We start from the raw sequence: 24,907 nt of genomic DNA on the forward strand, positions 1-24,907 counted from the left end.
TGGTGACTCCCACTCCTCCGGGGTCTACTGACTTTTTATTCTGTGCATCATGGCACAACCAAATGACCTGCATTCATTAAAAATTGAGTGCATACTAAGAAATCTCTAGGAGAAGAAAGCAAAATTGGTGGTGGAAAGAGGAGCTGAATAGGAAATCAGGCTACTATATTCTAATCTATATTAACAACTAGCATTGTGACCTTGGGCAAGGCCTTTTTGTTCACTTTTGGTCCAAAATAGCTGCTGGTGAGAAACTGTGGATGTGTCAATTCAAATACATTACTCCCACCAAAAAACTACCTTAAATTATACAGAATTAAGTAGCATAGATACATTAAAACAGAAATTTGAGATTTTGTTTCATATCCCAGAAACAATTAAATCTGGCCCTTAAATTTGATCAAATAGAAGTTATGGCATCGTCTTACAAAAATATGACAATAAGCAATGATTTGTTTTTAAAGTATTACTTCATACTTAGAGTTTAGATTGCCCAGCATTCAGAAATACATGCCCTTGCAAGTTGGTTCAAAGCCTCAGTGAAGGTATCACTTCACAGTGATTTGTTTTTAAAGTATCACTTCACAGTCTTAGAGTTTAGAGATCCCAGCATTCTGAAATACATGCCCCTACAAGTTGGTTCAAAACCTCAGTGCCTTTGTTGCCAGCCAACCAGCGGCTAGGCTGGTTCAGTCTAAAGGAAAGCATTAGAGGACTTCCTTCAGTCCAGGTGCCCCTGGGAAGGAGAGAAGGCTCAGAGAAGGATGCTGGGAGCCTCCTACATTTACAGAAATTCCTATGACCTTATCTCAACATAGGCTTCTTTTTAAACTTCAGGTATACCATGCATTCTGTTGCTTTCCTCAAAATCGTCAGTGTGCTTAAAATTTCGTGGATCTTTGTTGAGATACTTCTTAATATTGTCATCCAGATACCAGGATTCATTCTCATTAAACACCAAAAACAAAAGAGCAAATTCATAATCAACATCACTTCTTCTTCCCTTTTCATTCAATACTCCTTCTCGGCATGTAATCAAAGGACCCATCAAACCACTATACATATCCTGAAAGATAAATAAACTGAGTTTAAAAAGCCATTAAGTAATTTAATAACATTTCCTTCCACCTGCCACCATTCTAGTGTAGGGTCGTAATACCTCACCCTGGACTAGAAATTGAATGCTCTCTCAGCTCTGATTCACCCCACCTCCAGTCCCTCCTTTTGACTACTATTACATTAATCTTTATACTCCCATGGGTAGAAGTCTTCAGTGATTCTCCATGGCCTGCAGAATTAAATACAAATCCTTGCAGGTCACTGAGCCCCTCTCTGTGCCCTCCTAATGAACTTTTCTGGCTTAGGCTACCCCTTGATTTCCTATTGAACCCCATATAACAGCAAAATGGGACTCTCAACATGTCCCAAACACTCCCTCTACTTTCCTATTTTCAGCTTTGCTCATAATGCTCTTTCTTCCTAGACTCTCCTTACAAAGCCTTCTGTAGTACTTTAGTATAGAATTCACCAGATTCAGAGCGGTACAGTTACAAGTGTGGACATGTATTATTTTCCCCACAAAGTAATACGTTTCTTCAAGACAAGAGTATCTGCATCTCTCACAGTATTTGGTGGGGTTATTTGCACAACACAAATGCTCAATAAATATTTGTTGTGATGCATAAAATAATAAATATGGATTTTCCCATAATTCTCATAGCCTTGTATACCTGCCTCCTAAACTCTAGAACTGTCCAGTAAAAGTCAAGGACATTAATACAAGTCATCTAATGTCTAAGAGGAAGGTTAAGATAATCCCTCCCATTTTTTCTTTAATAGGCAATGCTTACATTTTACATCAGATAACGACTTTAGATTGGACTTTGGTTTATGGTATGTAATTAAGACTGTGGTTGTTTTACATACGCATACCTGGCTCAAATTCAATATTGAATCTTTGCCTTTTATTTCAAAGTTAGATTATTTATTATTCAAATAGTTTTATAGTTTCAATTACTATGTTTAGAGTGAACGTTCTTTTCCTGAGCCCTAGTAGCCCTGGTAATGCATTTAAAATGAACAGGTTTCACACATCCAAAACCATAAATCAAATAACTTGTATTGTAAGTTATCTTATTGTTATATATTTATATATCCTCTTTTGCTTGAAACCTTTTATCTTTTTCAGTTCTCAATTTGGTAATTGAAACGTTGAGATTTTGTTTGTTTTCGGCCCACATGCTTTAAATTAAGTGTCAGCAAACCTTTTTTTTTTTTTTGGAAAGCACCAGATGGTAAATATCTTTGACTCTGTGGGTCATACAGTCTCTGCTGCAGCTACTCAAGTCGACCATTGACAATGTAAATGTAAATTCGGCATGGCTAGATTTGGTAAATGGCCATAGTATGAGACCCTTGCTCTAAATCATGACACACTTTCATATATACCAACCCAAGTTGTGATGACTTGAGTGAGCAACTTTCATCCGGATTATATTAAGCCTTTTGGTTGCTCTCTCCCCCTTACCTTTGCAAAGTTTACTGTTGAATAGTAAACCCATGGAATACAATTGGGATCAGAAGGCCCTGGACCAGATCTTTTAGGGATATTCCATCTATAAGTTTTTACTTCTCCTGAAATAAATGAAATGGAAAAAATTTATGATTTATCTGAAGAAATACAAGCAGGTCTTTAGATATTTTCATTGTTTATTGCTGGAGAGAATTATCCATTCATTACACATGTTCTTATTAAACTCCCCTCTTGATTTCTACTACTTCAAAATGAAAAGGCAGATTTGTCATTTCAGGCTCTAGCCGTCCCTCTAGCTTGCCTGTTTCTATTGCCAACTGGTATGTATTCAGGAAATAAAAACGTTTTATACCTCACTGTTTTTCTCCTTAAATGTTTATCTCCTTCCCAAGAGCTGCCCTTGAGCACATCTTAGTCATCAAGGACCTCTGCCTTGACCTCTTAGGAGAGTCACCAGGGAGCTCTGTAAGCTCTTGTTGCTCAGGCCTCATCCCCGACTGGGGAAATCAGACACTCTGGGGTCTAGGACTCTGGTGCCAGTGTTTTCTAAAAGCTTCTCGAGTGGGCAGGTGAAATCTGCTAAGAACCAGAATCAGAGAGACCTAGTTCCACACCTCAACCCTATGACTTCCTATTTATCCTACATTTGACAAGCTACTTAACTTCATTGACCTTTAGTATCCTTATCTGTAAAGTGAGTTGGTCATCATAGTTTGCTAATTGTTGTGAGGATTAAATGAAATAATAAAATCAAATACACAGGATAATGCTTCATTTTGAAGGCAGTTAATGTTTTAATTTCTATGTGTAATTTTGTGTTTCCTGCAGTAGTCACCCTTTATCCAGGAGGGATACATTCTAAGACCCCCCAGTAGATGCTTTAAACCACAGACAGTGCCATACCTATATATACTATGTGTTTTCCTATACAGGCATACCAATAATTAATTTATAAATTAGGCACAGTAAGAAATTGACAATCATTACTACTAATAAAATATGACAAGTATAACAGCATACTGTAATAAAAGCTATGTGAATGTAGTCTCTTTCTCACTCTCAAAATATCTTTTTATAGTCTCTAATTGAAGTTATCTCAAAATTTCTTAGTATTTTCAGGCCAAGGTTGATTCAAGTAACTGAAACCAAGGAAAACAAAACCATAAGGGGAAGCTACTGTAAGAACAATAAAATAAAAATGTATGAGCTTTCATAGGCAGGCACAACACCTATGCATCTCCTGTGGCTGTCTATAAAAAAATAATTGTTGTATGTATTTGGGGTATACAAGGTAATATATTGATATATACACTGTGGGATGATTAAATCAAGTTGATATATCCATCACCTCACATATTTATCATCTTTTGTGGTAAGACCATGTAAAATCTGCTCTTAGAAATTTTGAAGTATACAATACGTTATTTTTTCTTATTCTTAATTGATCTAACAGAAAACCTTTATTCAAACTAATAATACAAATGATATGATCATCTATGTATATATATAAACACATACATACATACACAAAAGACAAGAGGCAGATAGCAGGAAATTTTCAATATAAGTAACTTGTGCTACCTGAGAGGAGGTAATGTGTTATTTTTAAATGGACATGGATTCATTGTAAATGTATATTTCAAACTCTAGGGGAACTAATTTTAAAACTTTTAAAAAGAACTAAAATTACTATGCTAAGGAAAGAGAGAAAATATAATGAAAATGCTCAATTAAAACCACAGAGGGCAGGAGAAGTGTGGAAGACAAAAATAGGAACAGAGAACAAGGACAACAAATAGAAAATAATAACAAATACGTTAGATTTTAATCCAACTATATCAATAGTCACCTTAAACTTCTATGATCTAAAGACACCAATTAAAAGAAAAAGACCATCAGAGTGGATAAAAAACCAAGACCCAACTATATATTGTTGACAAGAAACTCACTTTAAATATAAAAACACATGTATATTAAAAATAAAGGCATGGAGAAAAACAAAAACGTATTATACTAACAGTAATGAAAAGAAAAGCATGGGTAATACTCATGAGTTGCGTAAGCATGGGGATACCTTCTGAGAAACGCATAGTTAGGTGATTTCAGGTCTTGTAAACATCATAGTATGTACTTCAATGGTATAGCCGACTACACACCTAGAATATATGGTACAGCCTATTGCTCCTATGCTACAAACCTGTTCAGCATATTACTCTACTAAATGCTATATACCATTGTAATATGATGGTAAGTATTCATGTATCTAAACATAGAAAAGGTACAGTACCAGCCTGGGCAGCATAGGGAGACCCCCATCTCCACATACCTACAAAAATTAGCCAGGGGTAGTGCCATACACTTGTAATCCCTGCTACTTGGGAGGCTAAGGTGGGAGAATTGCTTGAGTAGGAAGTTGAGGCTGCAGCGAGCCATGATCGCACCACTGCACTTCAGCCTGGACAACAGAGCAAGACTCTGTTTCAAAAAAAAAAAGAGAGAGAGAGAGAGAAGAAGAAGAAGAAGGAGAAAGAGAGAAAGAAGAAGAGGAAGAGGAAGAAGTAGTAATAGTGGTGAAGGAGAAGAGGAGGAGAAGAGGAAGAGGAGAAGAAGGAAGAAGGAGAAGAAAAAAAAGAAGAAGAGGAGAAGGGAAGGAGGAAGAGGAGAAGAAAAAGAAGGAGGAAGAGAGAGGATAGAAATTACTAATATCACAAATGAAAGAGAGAACATCACTACAGAACCCACGGACAAAAAAAGATAATAAAAGAACATTATGAAGAGCTCTATGGCCACAAATTGATAACCTCGATGAAATGGACTGATTTCTTGAAGATAGAAACTGCCAAAACACATGCAAGAGAAAAGAGACAATCTAAATAGGCCTATATCTATTAAAGCAATTAAATAAATAAATAATAACCTTCTAAAACAGAAAGCACCAGCCCTAGACAAGTTCACTGGTGAATTGTACCAAAACTTTACAATAGAAATTATACCAGTGCTTCATGAGCTTTTTCAGAAGACAGAAGCAGAATACTTCTAAGTTGTTCTATGAGGCCAACATTTCCCTAATACTAAAACCAGACAAAAACATTAGAAGAAGAGTATAGACCAATATCACTTACAAACATATATGCAAAAATCTTCAACAAAATGTTAGTAAATTGAATCCAACCATGTATAAAAAGAATTACATATTGAAACCAAACAGGATTTATCCCAGCTATATAAGAGTAAGACAATATGTGAAAATCAATTGATGTAATATATCACATCAACAGGATAAAAAAATTACATAATGCTATCTATAGATGTAGGAAACATATTTGACAAAATATAACATCTATTCATGATAAAGAGAAAAAAAACTCTCAGCAAACTAGGAAGAAAAATTCTTTTTAACTCAATGAAGAACACCTACAAAAATCCTGTAGCTAACATCACACTGAGTGATGAGAAACTTGTAGATTTCTTGCTAAGATCAGGAAAGGAACAAGGCGAAGATCTCCTCTCACCGCTGCATTTTATCTTACTGGAATTCCTAGCTGATGCAATAAGACAAGAATAGGAAATAAAATGCGCGCACATTGAGAAGGAAGAAGTCAATCATCTTTTTTTTTGCAGATGACATGATTGTGTATGTAGAAAATCTGAAAGAAGTGACCAAAAAACTCCTCCTGGAATTAATAAACAATTATATCAAGATTGCAGAGTACAAGGTTAATATCCAAACTCAATTGCTTTCCTATATACCAACAATAATCAAGCAAAATTTGAAATTAAAAACACATTGCCACTTATATTAGCATCTCAAAAAGTGAAATACTTAGGTACAAATCTAAAATAATATGAGGAAAACTACCAAACTATAATAAAATATGTAAAAGAAGAACTAAATGGAGAGATGTTCTGTGATCATGAATCAGAATAGTCAGTATTATCAAGATGTCAGTTCTTTTCAACCTGATCTATAGATCCAATTCAATCCCAGTCAAAATCTCAGTAAGTGTTTTGTGAATATCAACAAACTGATTCTAAAGTTTATATGGCGAAGCAAAAAACAGAATAGCCAACTGAATATTGAAGAAGAACAAAGTTGAAGGCCTGAGACTACCAAACTTTAAGACTTTCTGTAAAGCTACAGTAATCAAGACAGTGAGGTATTGGTGAAAAAATACACAAATAGATCAATGGAGCAGAATTATGAGCCTAGATTAACAGAACCACGTCAATATCATCAACTGATCTTTGACAAAAGAACAAAGGGAATCCAATGGAGAAAAGATAGTCTTTTCAACAAATGATGCTGAAACAACTGGACATCCACATGGAAAAAAATGAATCTAGAAATTAACTCAAAATGGATCATAGACCTAAAGGAAAATGCAAAACTGTAAAAGTCCTAGAAGATAACAGAAGAGAAAACCCAGATGACTTTGAATATGGCAATGACTTCTTAGATACAACACCAAAGGCATGATCCTTAAAAAAAAAAAAAAAAAAGTAAGCTGGACTTCACTAAAACTAAAAAATTCTGTCCTGTGAAAGACATACAGATGGGAAGATATACAGATGGCAAGTAAGCATGTGAAAAGATGTTCAACCTTACATGTCATTAAAGTATTGCAAATTAAAACAAAGATGTGACACCTGTTAAAATGGCCAAAATCCAAACACCAAGTACTGACAAGAATATGGAGCAATAGGAACTTATTTATTTATTTAGCATTCTCTCCCTGAGCATAATCAAAGGAACTCTCATTTTTAACACAAAATGGTACAGCTACTTTGGAAGATAGTTTGGTGGGTTTTTTAAAAACTACACATACTTTTGCATATGATCCAGCAATTATGCCCTCAGTGTTTACCCAAAGGAGTTGAAAACTTATGTCCTTGCAAAAACCTACACACAGATATGTATAGCAGCTTTATTCATAATCGCCAAAACTTGGAAGCGAACAATATGTCTTTTGATAAGCAGGTGGATACACTGTGGTAAATTTATGCAATGGAATATTATTCAATACTAGAATGAAATGAGCTATCAAGCCATGAAATCACATGAAAGTAACATATATTACTGAGTGAAAGAAGCCAAGCTGAAAATGCTACATATTATACAATTCCAGCTATATGATATTCTGGAAAAAGGAAAACTATGAAGACAGTAAAAGGATCAGTGGTTGCCAGGAGTTAAGGGAGAAGAAAGAATAAACACCAGAGCACAGAGAATTTTTAGGGCCGTGAAACTATTCTTTATAGGACTACAATGGTGCATACTTGCTGTTGTGCATTTGTCAAAACCCTTGGAATGTACACCCCAAGAGTGAACCCTGATGTAAATTACGGGCTTTAGGGGATAGTGATGTGTCAATGGAGGTTCATTAATTACAACAAATGTACCACTCTGGTGGAGGATGTTGATAATGGGGTCCCTAATGGAGCCCTAGAAATTCTATAAACATTTGGTCATTGGATGAATGATGATATTTTACCAGAGTGACTAGATGATGGCTAAAACACATTGACATGAAGTTGAGCTCTTTAAAACCCCTCTGAAAGCAGAAAAGAGTTGACTCCAGTGTTCCTCTTCAAGATGGAGCAGACCTCTGATGCAGCTTACCTGGTTTTGTCATGGGCACTTGCAATTGCTTTCCACTATCCATCTCCTCCACACCCTGGGCTGAGATGGAGTAGGGCCTACTGGCTTTGTTCTTAAATATGATCAGGACGGTGTCACCCACCTCGGCATGAATCATTGGGCCTAAAGGCAAAACACAGGCCTGTGTGCATTATTATTGCTCTTTCAACATTGATGTAATTTAAGTACAGGCAGTAATTAGCCAAATAAAATAGTTTGGCTTTAGTTGCTTTTCTGAGAAAGGTATATATAAATCTACTTCACTTTAGAGAGCAACACTGTATAGTATTAAATATCATGCAATCTTTAGCAATGGGTTTAAATTCTGCCTCCTTCATTTATTAGAGAGGCCTTGGATAAGTGATGTAATCTGTCTAAGTTTCAGTTTCCTCATCTGTAACATTGGTTTAATAATAACTTTTGCTTAGGATTATAGTAAGGATTGAATAAGATAATGTATGTCAAGGGCTTACTTCAGTGCATCGAAACACCATAAGCACTCACAAAACGCTTAACTTTTTACTACTGAGAAATCATCTGCAGGAAAAGCCATATCCACATGATATGGTGACTTTCAGTTGTAATCCCCCTGTGTATAACCTTTGATAAATCTGAAATTGTTCATTATCTGGTAAATGAATGACAGTAATAATGAAGATCCAATGAAATATTGTGTATAAAGGGAATGTAAAAAATCAAAGTGAAATAAAATTATTATGTATTAATTTATGATTAATAAAGTGACTTCATGAATACATACCTAACTCTCAACACAGTTTAACAATTTACAATGTTTACAGAGTAAACAATTATTTACCCAAGGTAAACAAATATATATGTATATTTTAATAATGCAAAGCAGATTTATTTGCACACAGCAAAGAGAAAAAAGGAAAGCAGTCTTCAAGCAAGTGGAACTGATCAAGACTCTTAAGGAGCTGACTCTGGGATCACTACAATGATCCCAAGAACACAAGCACTCTTCAGCTCCTCTGGTGTGTGCACTTCTGTTGGAAGCAACCAGGCTGTGTGCCAACGGAGATGAGCCAACACCCGGCTGAGAGGGCCTGTGGCAGCATGACTTGTGCACTGCTTCTTGGTGAGTAGACTCCCATTTCAGAAGCGCCTGATCCCTGTGGGTCTCTCTTGAGTATTTGGTGCATCCTACATTCACAGTTGGTGTTCTACTCACACCTATATATTCCTTGCTGATTCACACCATGGTTTTGATTGCTTTTCTGAGAAACATATATATAAATCTAACATTTGTTGGACTGTTATTATTTTCAATTTCCTCTCAATTTCTTAAAATACTCTTAAAATATAAATACATTAAATTAAAATAAATAAATAAAATTTTCTTAAAATATTTAACATGGATCAGGAAATGCTAAAAAGCACTCATGTTTTCCCCTTAATAACAAATCTAGAAAAGAAAATCTGAAGGCAAGTGGGCTGGGCAAAAAAAAAAAAAAAGAAAAAAAAAGAAAAAGGAAAAAGAAAATGCTTTGCATGTTCTTAAATAGTACATTTGGGTATAGTTACAAACAAGTGCCTATGTGTGCATATGTTAAAATCATTATTTGTGTAGTTATTACTACCTAAATTGCACATGTCTTGTTGTACTGGTGAGTAAAAGCAAATGGCTACTAATTTAAAGTGCAAGTTGCTGTCAGGGAATAGTAATGAACTAAGGTGTACCTTCTATGTGCCCACTTTGAGGAGCCCAAGCCTCTCCCTGAGCTGCAGAAAATGAGTAGATAGGACTCACATTCCTCTGGCTGAAGTGCTGATGGAGTTGCCTCTCAAAAAGTCAACTCATTTGTGTTGTGAAGAACCAAACCAAAGAGCCTTTGTGTTTCTAGAGGCACACTTCAAACCCCACAGCAGGACCAGCACCTCAGCAGAACCAGCATCTTGTCTTTAAAGCTCTGTCAACATCACAGCCCATCAGGGCTGACTCACTCATTTGATGAGACAAGCTTATCTGTGAATGTTAGTAGACCGTGGAGGTTTGAGGTCTACTACACCTCCACATCCATTAAATGGATGGAGCATTTAATACAATCATTTATCAAGCTATGAGTTGTAGGGCCTTATTCTAATATTGGAAAGCACTGTGTAAGGCCATACTGTTCAGATAAGCTACCTTGTGCATTCAAAAGTGGAACAGGATTTCCAAAAGTCCCTTAGATTTGCCCTCTGCTTTAAGGTCTTATCCCCAAGATGAGGTCAGAGCTCATGACTTGCCATGAAGAAAAGTGGAGAAGGAAAGTAGGAAGAGCTGATCTGATCACCATATCTGGAAGCTCAGGTTCTGAGAAGGCCATGAATCAGGGCCTCCTGAACTGGGAGGGACCTTTCAAGGGAGAAAGCCAGATCTTTCTTCCTTGGCCCCATCTCCCATAGGGGCTTCTCTTTGTCATAAATACTTTCATGGTGTGTTGCAATAGCACTGTGCATGGATAGCTGAGGACCTTAAAAAGTGATGCAAACACTTTGCCTGCTGTTCTGAGAAAGCAAACTATTTCGAATTAAAATTTCCTGGCTCAATAGAGGGGTTGGAAAGAAGCTTGAGGGTATCAGACACCAATTAGATTGCCCTGATGTCATGGATTCCTGTTTGTGTGTTATCTGGTAGTCTTATTATGACTGTTTTTCTTATGAGTTGAGCACTCAGCACTCTCCCTGATAATGGTAGAGCAGGAAGACATAGCACTTGGATGAATGCAGTCAAGCTACTCTGTTTCTTTACAAGTCTAACAGAACACATGTTAGACTTGTGCCTGAGAAGGGATGGAAGCGTGTGTGCATGCACATGCTTGGGGCTGACAGTGTATGCCTGAAACGTGTGCCATACCCAGGAGTTCTAAGTGCTCCTCTCGTGGTGGTCGGGCTTTGATCTCCACAAATTCTCCATCCGTGTATTCCCTGTAAACCACCTTCTTGTACTGAGAGCCAATCCAATTTTCAGTGCGGTTCATAAATATATCTCCATGTCTGCAAATCAGAAGCATCACAAATTAAAGTTGTCAGAAAGCAGAAAAGCTTTGAGTGATTCTAAGTGATTCAAGAGTACTCTGGAGAAATGCTCCCCAAACCTGGCTGTGATCAAGTGCTCCCTGGGGAGCTGGCCTTTTGCACCAGATTTTCTGAAAATGAGGCCACGAAATCTGCACTTTAAAGCTCCTTGAGCTCTGATATGGGCAGCCAAGCACCAGCCCATGGCCCGCCCTTGGAAATCACTGTTGCAGTTTTCTACTAGGCGCTGAGTAGGGCCAACCTTAGAGACTCCTAAGGACACTTTGAGGTTGTGCCTCTTTTCTGGGACCAACTAACCTCACACACATGCATCTGTATGGGTGTGTCTCACACACACACATACACACACACACACACACACACACACACCCTCTACCACCCTGAGTTTCTCCAGATTTCATATGTATCTTTCTGTTTCCACTTTGAAAGATCTCAAGGACTGTAGTCACGTATTGTGCATACACCCACATACAAGTATAGACAGATACAGTTGATACTTTGTTATTCACCATAGTTGTGTTCTAGAAAGTCATTGTGATAACTGAATTAATAAAGACTGAACCATTGTTCCTAGGGGAAATATAGGGTTAGGTCCCAGCAAACCTCTGGTTACAATATTTTCATCAACAGATCAATATATAACCTTGTTTTATTTCTGTTCCTTTTTAAAGACACTTTATTTAATATATATTGCTGAGCTCAATAGCATTAACACTGTTGAGCTCATTAACACTGAGCTCAGCACTGTAACTTATACATGAACAAAGCCCCTCTCACATGTATAAGGCACAACAGAGGCTCCTTGCACTCAGGACGCTGCTTCAGCACTCCGCTTAGGGCGGCATTTTAAACAGTGAAAGCACCAACATAAAGCACACAAGTGCAAAAACTATGGCACTAAATAGCGTGAAAATGATGACATTTGTTTACAGCATGAGAGCCGAAACAAGAAGGCAGAGAGACTCCTTGTTTGACCTCAGCTAAAAATGTGTGTATCAGGCAATGTAAATTTGTTGCCCCTCTACATGTACCTGCAAATGACCACAACAATGTCACAGGAATTGATGTCGGGGTTAAAAGTAAATTTTAACAAGTAGACAAATTTGCAAAAGCAGAATCTACAAATAATGAGGATAGACTGTATACATACTGTACATCTATAGTACGTTTCATCTGTTACCAAGGCAGAGCATCACAAAAGACAGATTTGTTAAATCTATTAACTTTACCTCTAAAATACAGTGAAACTCGCCCCCTTCCGTCTCCTTCTGCCGAGGGAGCTTGCATTCTCATCTCAGACACTTGCGTTACTTACCTGTGTTGGCTGGAATTGTCCCTAACCACTCTCCCTGCCCCCTGTACTCCTCCTTACCCTCTATCCTCCACGCTGCAGGCAGAGGGATCCTGAGCTATACATTCAACCACACTGACTTTAAGCTGATTTATGACTTCCCCCTGCCAAACACCTCAATTTGGCTTGCAAGCTCCCTCACTATCTGCCTTTGCCACCTCCTAAGCCTCATTTCCCAGCACTGCCCCCCTATACTCTATGCTCTGGTCATTCTAAACATTCAGTCTCTTGAATGTGCTCTCCCTCACCTCCGGACCTTTACACAGGTTGTTCCCTCTGCTACAAACATGCTTCCTTCCTCTTCAGATGAACTACTCTTCATGTCCCAACTCAAAGACTACTTCCTCCCAGAAGCGCTACCTGACTACCGACCCTCTCCCTACCTTTCCCTAAGACAGGGCTGTGTGCTTCTGCCATATCTCCTGCTGCACTCTACTCTTCCCCTCTTATAGCGGCTGCCTCACTCCATATACTTGTTCTAAAGTCTTACCATGGACCGGGAATTCTGTGTGGGGAAGAACCTTGTCACCAGCCCACTGCACAATGCCTAGCACATAGTAGGTATTTAATAAATGCATGTACACTTCTACCCTAGACTGTAGGATTTCCAAGGATAGAAAACTTTTCTTCTACTCTCATTTTTCAGGAGTACCAGTTACATGTGGTAGTGACCAGTGCAGTACCTGGAGCCACATTCCACTGTTTCCCAGCTCTCTCCACTGCAAAACAGGCTGATAATAATTCTTCTACCTCATGGAGTTGAGGTGAGGGTCATGTGGGTTCATCTCTGTAAAGCACATGTCAGGACTGCGTTTAGCACTATGTAAACACTTGCTTTTTCATCATCTTGTGAGAATGGTGCAAGAGATGCTGAGCAAAAGCTGATGGAATAGGTCAAGTGGGTTGTAAGGGTTATGTCAGATAAGGGTTGTAAAAACCCTAGCAGAATGCCTGGTCAACAGCGGCTGCTCAATAGGCAGTGGTTTACTGTGGAGAATCTCAGGATGATTAAATCACACACGTGTCACTCTACAAGCTCAGGAGTACTAGGAATACAACTATATTTTTTCATACCAACTTAATTTCTGTTTTCAGATTTCTTTCCACTGCACAAACTTCCCCAAGACACTGTACCAATGGGCCCATTTGTTGGCTTTCTGAGCTGCTGAGGCCTTCCCAGCATGTTCTTAGGAAGCCCCAAAGAAAGACTTTTAGGTCTCAAGGTGGGGCAGAAGGCCTGTGTTAACCAAGACAATCAATGTCTCAGGGACAGCCTGTACCCACAAGTGGTTCAAAAACCAGATGGGCTCCTACCCATAACCACGGGACGAAGGGCAGAGGCATAGGAACTGGGGTGCAGAAGGGGTACGTGTCACTGGGCTCATGTCTACAGACATGCCTCAGATGTGCCCTGGGAGAAGTGCCATTTCCATTCTGTATTGAATTGTTATCTATGGCATTTCTTGTACTTTGAATATGAGAACATGTCCTTATCTCACTTTGCTTTCATCTATCTATGGGCAAGAATCAGAGTGACAGGGGAAGGTGTATTATGCCATTGCGCCCCTTTCCCCACCAGCAGCTTTCATCTATGTCACTAGGAAGGGAGTCCCAGAAGACTGAAGCGAGACCTTCCTGCTAGTCCCTTGGGATAGACACTTAAAGTAGGAGTTAATATTAGTTGTAAGAAAATCATTACGGCTATTTTTTTTATATACTCATGGGCTAAGACTGTACACATGACAAAATTATTATATAATTATTTCTTTAATTGTAATAGCCTTTTAGTGAAATAATCATTTTACAAAAGGCCAAATTGGAATGCATTTCATTTTCCACAGTACCAGCACCAGTCTTCAGCTTATATTGATAGCACTAGTTTTGTAGAATAGAAGTGTTTGGTTTAACAAATAGGTTAGTGAGTAATTGAATGGATTTAAAATTCTCCAGTTCTTGAGGGAAATCTTTTAAAAAATCAAATAAAAAATAACTTTGAATATATCCAGAAGGTAGAACCATTATACTCTCTTTTCCACAAGTATGGCCTCTCAAAGCAAAGGCCAATAAATAAGAAAATAAATACATGTGTTAAGATAGGAACAGTAGCATGTAGTGTTTGCATCGCAGCCACGGAGGATTTCTATGAGGTGTGGGGAGGGGAGCATGGTGGCAGGGTTGGGAGTAGGTGGCAATAAAGAACAAAGAGAAACTGGGGCAGGAGGGACAATGTAGTGTGCTGGAGAGAACGTAGATTTGTCTTTCAGAAAATCTATGTTCAGTTCTACTCTGCCAATGGCTAGTTGAGCATCTTAACTCTTTGCACCCAAGTTTTCTCATCTGCGTATCAAAACAGTAACACCAGGCAAGCGGTTGCTGTGGAGGGAGGGGATTATCCCCGGGGGCGGAGGTCTGTGGTCTGCGCCCCGCCTTCTCCCTGAACTCCATCCCAGTGCACCCTGGGGAACTTGGTTGCAGGACTCTGGGCTCAGCGCCCTGGAGGAGCAATGCTCACAAGCCTGCTGGCGGCCTGATTGTTGCTGAGTCTTGGGCATGCACCACTGGCTAACAGCACTGTTCAGGGAGGACCCGTCTTGCAGACTTTCTGGGCACAGGGCGTAGTAGAGAGACCTGTTCTTCCTACCCCAATCCCGGGTCTCTTGCAAGGCAATGGCCTCAAAAGTCTCTGCCTGCCAGCACTGTGCAGACACAACCAGGGCATTTGCAGGGAGCCACACTTGCTAAAGGCGAACGGAGCATGCGCGATCCCACCGAAGAGCCGTGGCGGCGGCGCCTGTGGTACCTTTCCCCTCTTGCGTCCAAGTGCTGCTTTTCGAACTCCCAGTTTTTGTTAGGGGCATAATCCCATTCTACCTCTTCGGCGGCGATGTAAAAGGTTCTTATCATCCCGTACGGCTGCTCAGAAGGGTCTCTGTTGCCACAGCTGCTGACCTCATAGATCTGACCCATGCCTCTCGAGAGGTGGTGCGTGGTGGCACAAAACACCCTGAAAATACCTGCAAGAAAAATGGCTCGGCATTGTGTGTGATGCTCGGTATTTTTGTTGGTGATGGTCTGTTTTTTAGCAAACCTACGTATGGCATTTTATTCCAAAATAACCAATTAGGGAGATTTTTTAAATACCAATTGTCTAGTAGTTTAAAATCAGACCCCAAGGGGAATAAGTTACTTTAAATATGTTTACTTCTGTGAAGAGAAAAGCATTGTCTAAAATTCATTTGTAATAATAATTTTAAAAAGGACTTAACAATATTGCTACCAAGAAATGACTTCTCTGGGTCTTCCCTGTAACACACACTTGTTAGAAGACAGTCTGTCCTGGAAAAACATCAATAAATATGACTATCTTAGCCCAGCCCAGTTTAAAAAGAACTAATTACCTATAAGATGATTATCCTAGACAAGGTTCAAATTAAGCCACATTTCTGATAAGTATTTTGCCCCACAGGATTTCATAAATAATAAAGTGCAATAAATACCTAAGGTCTTATTATTAATAAAGCCAAATGCATTACTTAATTAAGCCCTTGAGCAAAGAAGTTCCTCATTTCCAATGGCAGGTCTACATTATGCTAAATGAAAAGGAAAAAGAAAAGAGAAAAACAATCAACTAGATTTTTCTACATATTACCAACAATCATGTCTGACCAAAAATTATGTAATTTTTAGAATGAGTTTTCTAGATGCATCGGCATCAGAAAGATATTTCTTAACTGAACTCAACATAAAATCACATAAAACAAATGAAATTATTGAAAATATTAACTCTCAATGAAAATATTGGATCAATAAATCTCCCTTCCCATTCTCTAGTAGTCTCTGACCTTAGAGGTGAGGGATGAGTGTGCCTTTCATTATTAACCTTATGCAATGTACAAAGGTATCGTCTATCTTGCTATACATGTAACTCTGTTGTCTAAATATCTCCAAGTTACTCCTTTTAGATGAGCAAAAACTCAATGGGTTGATTCAATGGGTACCCAAGCACACTCAGGCACTGACCGGGACACATGAGGAAGAGTCTTTATACAAAACTACAGAGAAGACACCTTTGAAGATAGACTTGGAAAGACTGTCCTCTGCATTTGTTTTTTTCCAGGCAGCCTATTGTTTATGTGTTGATCATGGTTCTTCAATAGTTGGGCAATTGTCCCTAAGAACAAAGAGAAACTTAGACAAGGTAGCACAAAGAAGAAAAGAAAATTAATAATAATGATGATAACGATAATAATAGAAGAACATGGAAATGTTTTAGTTGCAGCCTATAGTCTACCCACTTTTGAGCACCCTCCTTCTCGGCTTATAGATAAGGGACAGGAATTGGTGAAGTGACAAAGCTTTTAAGCAGTCACAGATTTATATAAGCATTTATGCTTGTCACCAAACATAAACTGGAAAACACTGTTGTAAAGTTCTTTAGAAGCCTGTAGGACACACGAGTAATTATCAAAGCACTAGAATAAGTAGCTACATCTCTAAAATTATTCTGGGCATCTCAAACTTTGAGTGCCTATTCCTATGGGTTAAAATGATTTGGCTAGTTTCAAATCCCCTCCCCTCTTTGGTCTTGAAGAGTATATTTTTTAAACAAAACAAAACATTGTGTCTAAGGTATCCCTTGATTAGTGTAACTCATAATTGATCAATTATACTAATGTACAGAGACTGGACACTAGGAGAAGTTTACACAGCGAAGATTATGGAGCTCCTAGTTTCAGGCAATCCTTGGGCAAAGATTTTGGAGCCCAAGCCTCAAGTTCTTAATTGATGACACAGAGACATCTAAACTGCAGTTCCAGTGGAGAGCAAAGAAGTAGAACATCTGTTAGTGAACATTAAGTACTAATCTTAGGTAGCATACTGGCTCCTTCCTAAGACTGATGGAAAAATTGGCTTGGAAAAACATGTTAAATGTCTATAGGGTTTGCTATTCTCATTTTTCATTTAGTAATTAGCATATGCTACCCTGTGTTGCTCTAGGTATTTTATGAAAATGCCCTAATTATCTCATTAGCTTGGAATCCAAGAGAAAAAGTTCCAGGTACTAGCATTTTACAGGGGTCTCCATAAATTCCAGATCCGTCACAGCTTGCCCTGTGGGGAAACCAAGGGTGCCCAACAGAATGAAAATAGAGAAGTCCCCAAATCAAGAGGCTGTTGTCAGTACCTGTGGAAGAGAGAATCTGGAAGCATCCACTGTGATGTCCATGCCGGTAGATGCTTCAGAGAAGCAACTGAAATTATGTTTATGCTCAATGAGAGCAAAACATATCCACTTTATGGGGCTGAATTTTTATTAACTGTAATTCAAGAACATTCTTCTAGGATTTATGCAGCAAAGACTTTTAGAGGGCTCCCACTTCTGCTTTGCGGATGTTATTTTAGATATTTCCCCTCTGTCCCTTATACTATGTGTTCGGACTAGTAGAGTCAGGATTCTCTGATTCTAATCAAGTCTGTATCTATTTCTATGCCACTTGAAGTACACAAAATCTATCAATTTCTTCTGTGGGAGGACTCCAAGAGGATGAGCCTGAAGGTAGAAATCTGGGCACCTGAACTGGACCCAGCAAATTTACCTGCATGGTCCGGCTGCATGAATGCTGTTGTGGCCACGTGAGGAAACAAGGCCAGGGAGTCTCGGTGAGTCCCTCGTAGGTGGATGGTATTCCCTTGAAAAACAATTCCATGCATGTCGGTGTCAGTGCCCAATCCAATCAGATGCCAGGAAACTCTATCCTTTCTACACATGTTTAGGCCTGGCTGGTTGCCATACATGTAGCCATTAACAGCTAAATGGAGGAAGAAAGATAGAGCCCACTATAATCATGTAGACTTACTGAAAACACACCATCTTAGTGAAAAATTATCAGTGTGTATGGGGCAGGGGAGCTTCAAATATGTAAACTGTTTACAAAAGATCCTTGTTGTTAGAGAATAAACAGTACCAGAGAAAAGACACATGGTGAGTCCACTTTAAATGCTGACCAAAATTAACCATGAATAATGAAAATATTACTGAAATTATTAAAATGTTATCTTTAACAACACATACGCAAGGACGCTAATTCTAATATTTACTAAGGAATAAATCAAATTGTTTTACGAAATAATTTTTCTGACAAAATTGTTTCACGGCATTTGATATCCTTCATTTTTTACATTTCACTTTTGCAGATTATAAAGAGCATCTTGTAAACATTTTATTTTCACCGATTCCCCATACTCTTCTCTTAAGGCTCTTGTTATGAAAATCATCGTCTTTTGAGGCTCTTTTCCTATGGCCTCCCTTGCTAAAAGTCTTTTCCTCAGTTATTAACTCATTGAATTCTACCAGACCCTCATTTGCCAGTGGGCTTTGCATTTGATTCTAGAAGTTGTCAGACATGCTTTTACTGATTACATGGATTCTGCATGATTTGAAAAATTTTTTGATCGATTGACATAATATTTGCATGTGTGGTCAGTGGAAAAGGGTTTTTCTAGGGGGTACTTAACGTTTATAAGAGGTTAGTCCTTGGGTGAATAAATTTGTTTTACGATAACTTGTACTTCCTTACCCCAGTAAAATTACTGGAGGGAATTTATTAATAAATAACGATTAGTTAGGTATGAAGACCCTCTGTGCTTCCAAAGTGGCAAAGTGTTTTTATCTTTTACATCAACCCCAATCCATTGATGGTGGCTCTCTGAAGCAGTGCCTTGCGAAGAATTTAGAAATCACTCTCTCACCCTATGGTGATGAATGCCATGATATAACAGCTATGTCTGGTTGGTGAATGCACATAATTGTGTCTCATATTGAGGTCCCTGGGAGAAATAAATATTCTACCCATCTCCTACTGTCTACTAAGCCTACAGCAGGAAGGAACTACTATCATGCACATGAATGACCTTCTGTTATAATCCTGTTACCAAATAAAATTACTTTTTATTAGGTTGGTGCAAAACTGATTGCAGTTTTTGCTATTGAAAGTAATTGCAAAAACTGCAATTACTTTTCCACTATCCTAATACTTCCGTGTCTGCAGAACCAGTGGTACTTGGTAATTGTACTCAGATCTGGGATTATTACTAGAAATTCCAAGAAATTCTGGCACTTCTGAGAAGGACATCATATTTTCAGGAAAAAAAAATCTTTGATAATGCCTTTGCAAATCAATGATCTAAATCTTGTTCATCAAATACTAATGAGGTCTGAGTATACTAATAAATTCAGTCCTTGGCTGGCTGGTAGAGAATCTTCTCTTGCCTTGGAATGCTTGTTTAAAGCTTCTCTTTCTACATCATTCACTCATCCATTCTTTCTGTCAACAAACATATTTTGAATACAGGCCACATAATAAACACAACACAAAGCATTGTGTACCATGTTAGACCCTTTCTTTTTGACTTTGTTACTCTCTTCCTTCCACCCCATGCAAGCAAGACTGAGGCTAGAACTTAATTTATAATTAATGTGACATTAGAATTAAGATACATTATTTCTCTTGAAGTTTGTTTTAATAATGATGTATCCTGTATTTTTTTTTTTGAAAGAGAGAGAGGGTCTAATTCGGAGACCCTCTGTTGCCCAGGCTGGAGTACAGTGGAGCAATTATGCTTACTGCAGCCTCAACCTTCCAGGCTCAAGAGATCCTCCTACCTCAGTCTCCCTAGTAGCAGCCAGGACCACAGGTGCACACCAACACACCTGGCTAATTTTGTATTTTCTGATGGAGTCTCACTATATTGCCCAGGCTTGTCTTGAACTCCTGGACACAAGTGATCCTCCCACCTTGACCTCCTAAAGTGCGGGGATTACAGGCACGAGCCACTGTGCCTGGACTATATATCGTATTTCTAAATATGAAAGTAGTTTCACGTTTCCAAAACAGGGTGGGGATGTAGTTCATTTAGTTGTTTATTACTTTCTCTTTTTTTTTTCCTTTTTTTCTTTTTTTTTTAAGATGGAGTCTCTCTGTGCAGTGGCATGGTCTCAGCTCACTGCAACCACTGCCTTGTGGGTTCAAGCGACTCTCCTGCCTCAGCCTCTCACACAGCTGGGATTACAGGTGCATGCCACCACACCTGGCTATTTTTTTTGTATTTTTAGTAGAGACAGGCTTTCAGCATGTTGACCAGGCTGGTCTCAAACTCCTGACCTCAAGTCATCCATCTGTGTTGGCCTCTGAAAGTGCTGGGATTATAGGCATGAGCCACCACACCTGGCCTATTATTTTTTGATGATAAATTTATTTTACAATTAGCTTCTCCACCAAGAAACTGCTTCATTTCCTTATTTCTACCTTAATTTTCCTTTTTTATTGTCTACTAACAAGTTTGGAAACAATATTCATATTCAGTTATAGCAAAACTTTTTGTAGAAGATGACACTGAAAATGTACTACTCCATGCTTTCCATTGGCACAAGAGGGGATTCTGTTGGAAAAGGGCATCTGGGACCATAGGGTCTGTGACCCAGCTGCTGTGGGTCACTTGTAAGTTTGGAATACTTTTGACTTACATGCAAGAAAGGGAGGTTAAGGGCTATTTTGTTATTCTTCCACAATGTTTTAAAAGGCAATAAATAGATTTTATGGGCCAGGCATGATGACTCAGGCCTGTAATCCCAGCACTTTGGGAGGCCAAGGTAGATTACCTGAGGTTGGGAGTTCAAAGCCAGCTAGATCAACATGGTGAAACCCTGTTTCTACTAAAAATACAAAAAATTATCTGGCTGCAGTGGCATGCGCCTGTAATCCCAGCTACTCTGGAGGCTGAGGTAAGAGAATCACTTGAACTCAGGAGGCAGAGGTTGCAGTGAGCCACGATAACTCCACTGCACTCCAGCCTGGGCTACAGAGTGAGACATCATCTCAAAAAAGAAGAAAAAAAGATTTTATGTTGGGTCCTAAAACAAGATGGTTAGCACCCGTTGTCTTATGTTACCTGCTTCAGGCACTTTCACTGCACTTTTTATTACCACAGCGTCTTGTAGGCTCTGAGTTTGGACTCTCATTACTCTGCTATCTTAGGTAATATGCTTAAGAGTAACGAGCATCCTGTGTTACTCACAAGCAATTAGTAGGTGGTTTGCTATTGTAACATTTAATACAAACAGACAGGGAGGGAGAATTAAGTAATTCCTCCCAAATGAAAATGTGGGATAGGAACAACTAGTATTTCACAAATTAACACTCACCAGTCACTCATACTACTTAATTATAGACACTCTGCTATGTAATGACTATCTCCTATTATCACTAGTTATCAGATTTCATATTATTGTGAACCCAAGGGAGAGTAGTTTGTCAGTAATTTTCTACAATTATGTACTGTGAACTTGGCTAGTTTAACTTTTGTTTTGTTTTTGTTTTTTGAAACTGAGTTAAATTTTGTTTTGTTTTTGTATTTTGAGATGGGGTTTCACTCTGTCATCCAGGCTGGAGTCAGTGGTGTAATCTCAGCTCACTACAACCTCCACCTCCTGGGTTCAAGCGATTGTCCTGACTCAGCCTCCTGAATAGCTGGGACTATAGGCGTGTCACAACGCCCAGCTAATTTTTGTATTTTTAGTAGAAATGGGGTTTTATCATATTGGCCAAGCTAGTCTCAAACTCCTGACCTCGAGATCCATCCACCTCAGCCCCCCTCAAAGTGCTGGGATTACAGGCATGAGCCACCACACCCGGCTGCTAGTTAAATTTTGTGTTCCTTCATCTAAGGCTGATAAAGTGTTCTAGAAGTATTAAATTTCACATCTCTGAGAGATTGGGAGCTTTCACCATACCATCTAAGCTGAAGGCATGAAATAACTTACTCATGACCAAGAACAATATCCAAGAAGCCAAAATTAAGGTAATTAAAAAACACCAATCATAATTCACTTCGAATGCAAGTAAGCCTTTCATTTACAGGAGGGAAAGTCATTTGTCATACCATGCATTCGATTGGATTTCACAAACTCTTTATCTTCTTTGTCAGTGCTGAAGGGATGCCAGGTAAACTTCTGAACGTTTTCATCAAAATATCTGCTCAGATTCTCATCAAAGACTGTGAACAGTAGGTAAAACTCCTTGTCTATTCCTTTCTATGGAGAAGAAAGAAATGAATACATAAAAAGTGCAGCTTGGAGGAATTCATGGAATTGCTTTCCTTTCAAAGTTCACACAAAGTATTAATAAGTTAGATCAGCCTGGCCAATATAGTGAAATCCTATCTCTAGTAAAAGTACAAAAAAAAAAAAAAAAAAAAAAAAAAAAAAAAAAGATGTTCATCATGGATATTGATGCTATCCCCATCAACATCAAGCTACCAATGGCTTTCTTCACAGAATTGGGGAAAAAAAAAAATGCAAACTCCACATGGAATCAAAAACGAGCCCACATAGCCAAGACAATCCTAAGAAGAAAAAAGAAAAAAAAAGCTGGATAGACCAATGGAACAGAACCGAGGCCTCAGAAAGAATGCCACGCAACTACAACCATCTGATCTCTGACAAACTCGACAAAAACAAGCAATGGGGAAAGGATTCTGTATTTAATAAATGGTGTTGGTGGAATGGCTAGCCATATGCAGAAAGCTTAAACTGGATCCCTTCCTTATATCTTATACAAAAATTAACTCTAGTTGGATTAAAAATTTAAACATTAGACCTAACACCATAAAAACTCTAGAAGAAAACCTAGGGAATACCATTCAGGACGTAGGTACGGGCAAGGACTTCATGACTAAAACACCAAAAGCAATGGCAAAAAAAAGGAAAAAAAAAGCCAAAATAGACAAATGGGATTTTTTAATTGCATTTTAGGTTTTGGGGTACATATGAAGAACATGCAAGATAGTTGCATAGGTACACACGTGGCAGTGTGATTTGCTGCCTTCCTCCCCTTCACCTACATCTGGCATTTCTCTCCATGCTATCTCTCCTCACCTCCCCACCCCCGTGTCCCTCCCCCATTTCCCCCCAACAGACCCCAGTGTGTAGCGCTCCCCTCTCTGTGTCCATGTGTTCTCACTGTTCAACACCCGCCTATGAGTGACAACATGCGGTGTTTGATTTTCTGCTCTTGTGTCAGTTAGACAAATGGGATTTAATTAAACTTAAGAGCATCTGCACAGCAAAAGAAACTATCAATAGAGTGAACTGGCAATCAATAGAATGGGCAGAAATTTTTGTAATCTATCCATATGACAAAGGGCTAATATCCAAAAACTAAGGAGAGCTTAAACAAATATACAAGAAAAAAACAACCCCATCAAAAAGTGGGCAAAAGATATGAACAGACACTTTAAAAAGAGATATTTATGCAGCCAACAAACATATGAAAAAATGCTCATCATCTCTGGTCATTAGAGAAATGCAAATCAAAACCACATTGAGATTCCATCTCATGTCATAGCATGGTGATCATTAAAAAACCAGAAGACAACAGATGCTGGAGAAGACGTGGAGAAATAGGAATGCTTCTACACTGTTGGTGGGAGGGTAAATTATTTCAACCATTATGGAAGACAGTGTGGCAATTCTTCAAGGATCTAGAAATAGAAATACCATTTGACCCAGCAATCCCATTACTGGATATATACCCAAAGAATTGTAAATCATTCTATTATAAAGACACAGGCACACATATGTTTATAGTGGCACTGTTCACAATAGCAAAGACTTGGAACCAACCCAAATGCCCATCAATGACAGACTGGATAAAGAAAATGTGGCACATATACACCATGGAATACTATGCAGCCATAAAAAAGGATAAGTTCATGTCCTTTATAGGGACATTAATGAAGCTGGAAACCATTATTCTCAGCAAACTGACACAAGAACAGAAAACCAAACAATGCATGTTCTCACTCATAAGTGGGTGTTGAACAATGAGAACACATGGACACAGGGAGGGGAACATCACACACTGGGTTTGTGGGGTACGGGGCTAGGGGAGGAGTTGCAGGGGGTGGGGGGATTGGGGAGGGATAGCATTAGAAGAAACACCTAATGTAGATGACGGGGTGATAGATGCACCAAACCACCAGCATGGCACATGTATAACTATGTAACAAACCTGCACATTCTGCACATGTACCCCAGAACTTACAGTATAATTTTAAAAAGAAAAAAGAAAGAAAAAATACATATATTTTAAAAGCTCATGGGCTATGTGAACAGAAAAACCTAGGTTCTAATGTTATTCTTCTGTTCACCACTGTGAAGCCTGGAGCAAGTGATTCATCCTCTCGAAGCCCTAATTCCTTCACTTGCAAATAAGGGTGATAGTACTCCCCACATCATGATTAAATGAGATGACTTAACTAACACACTCAACACAACGTCTGATAA

At 38.7% G+C, this 24,907-nt stretch overlaps 1 protein-coding gene across 1 annotated transcript in view; it reads right to left on the reverse strand.

Moving 5' to 3' along the window:
• HEPHL1 (hephaestin like 1) overlaps nt 1–24,907 on the reverse strand; it is an 81,895-nt gene that overhangs the window by 8,409 nt on the left and 48,579 nt on the right. Inside the window, exons 10-16 of the mRNA XM_003941501.4 lie at nt 22,504–22,654; nt 18,162–18,374; nt 15,365–15,578; nt 11,032–11,171; nt 8,154–8,294; nt 2,528–2,634; nt 844–1,066 (exon numbers count right to left, since the gene is read on the reverse strand). Coding sequence (XP_003941550.2) covers nt 844–1,066; nt 2,528–2,634; nt 8,154–8,294; nt 11,032–11,171; nt 15,365–15,578; nt 18,162–18,374; nt 22,504–22,654 — 1,189 coding nt within the window. The remainder of the gene's footprint in view (nt 1–843; nt 1,067–2,527; nt 2,635–8,153; nt 8,295–11,031; nt 11,172–15,364; nt 15,579–18,161; nt 18,375–22,503; nt 22,655–24,907) is intronic.

The sequence above is a fragment of the Saimiri boliviensis genome, chromosome 6 (assembly GCF_048565385.1).
Source record: "Saimiri boliviensis isolate mSaiBol1 chromosome 6, mSaiBol1.pri, whole genome shotgun sequence".
Classification (NCBI taxonomy): domain Eukaryota; kingdom Metazoa; phylum Chordata; class Mammalia; order Primates; family Cebidae; genus Saimiri; species Saimiri boliviensis.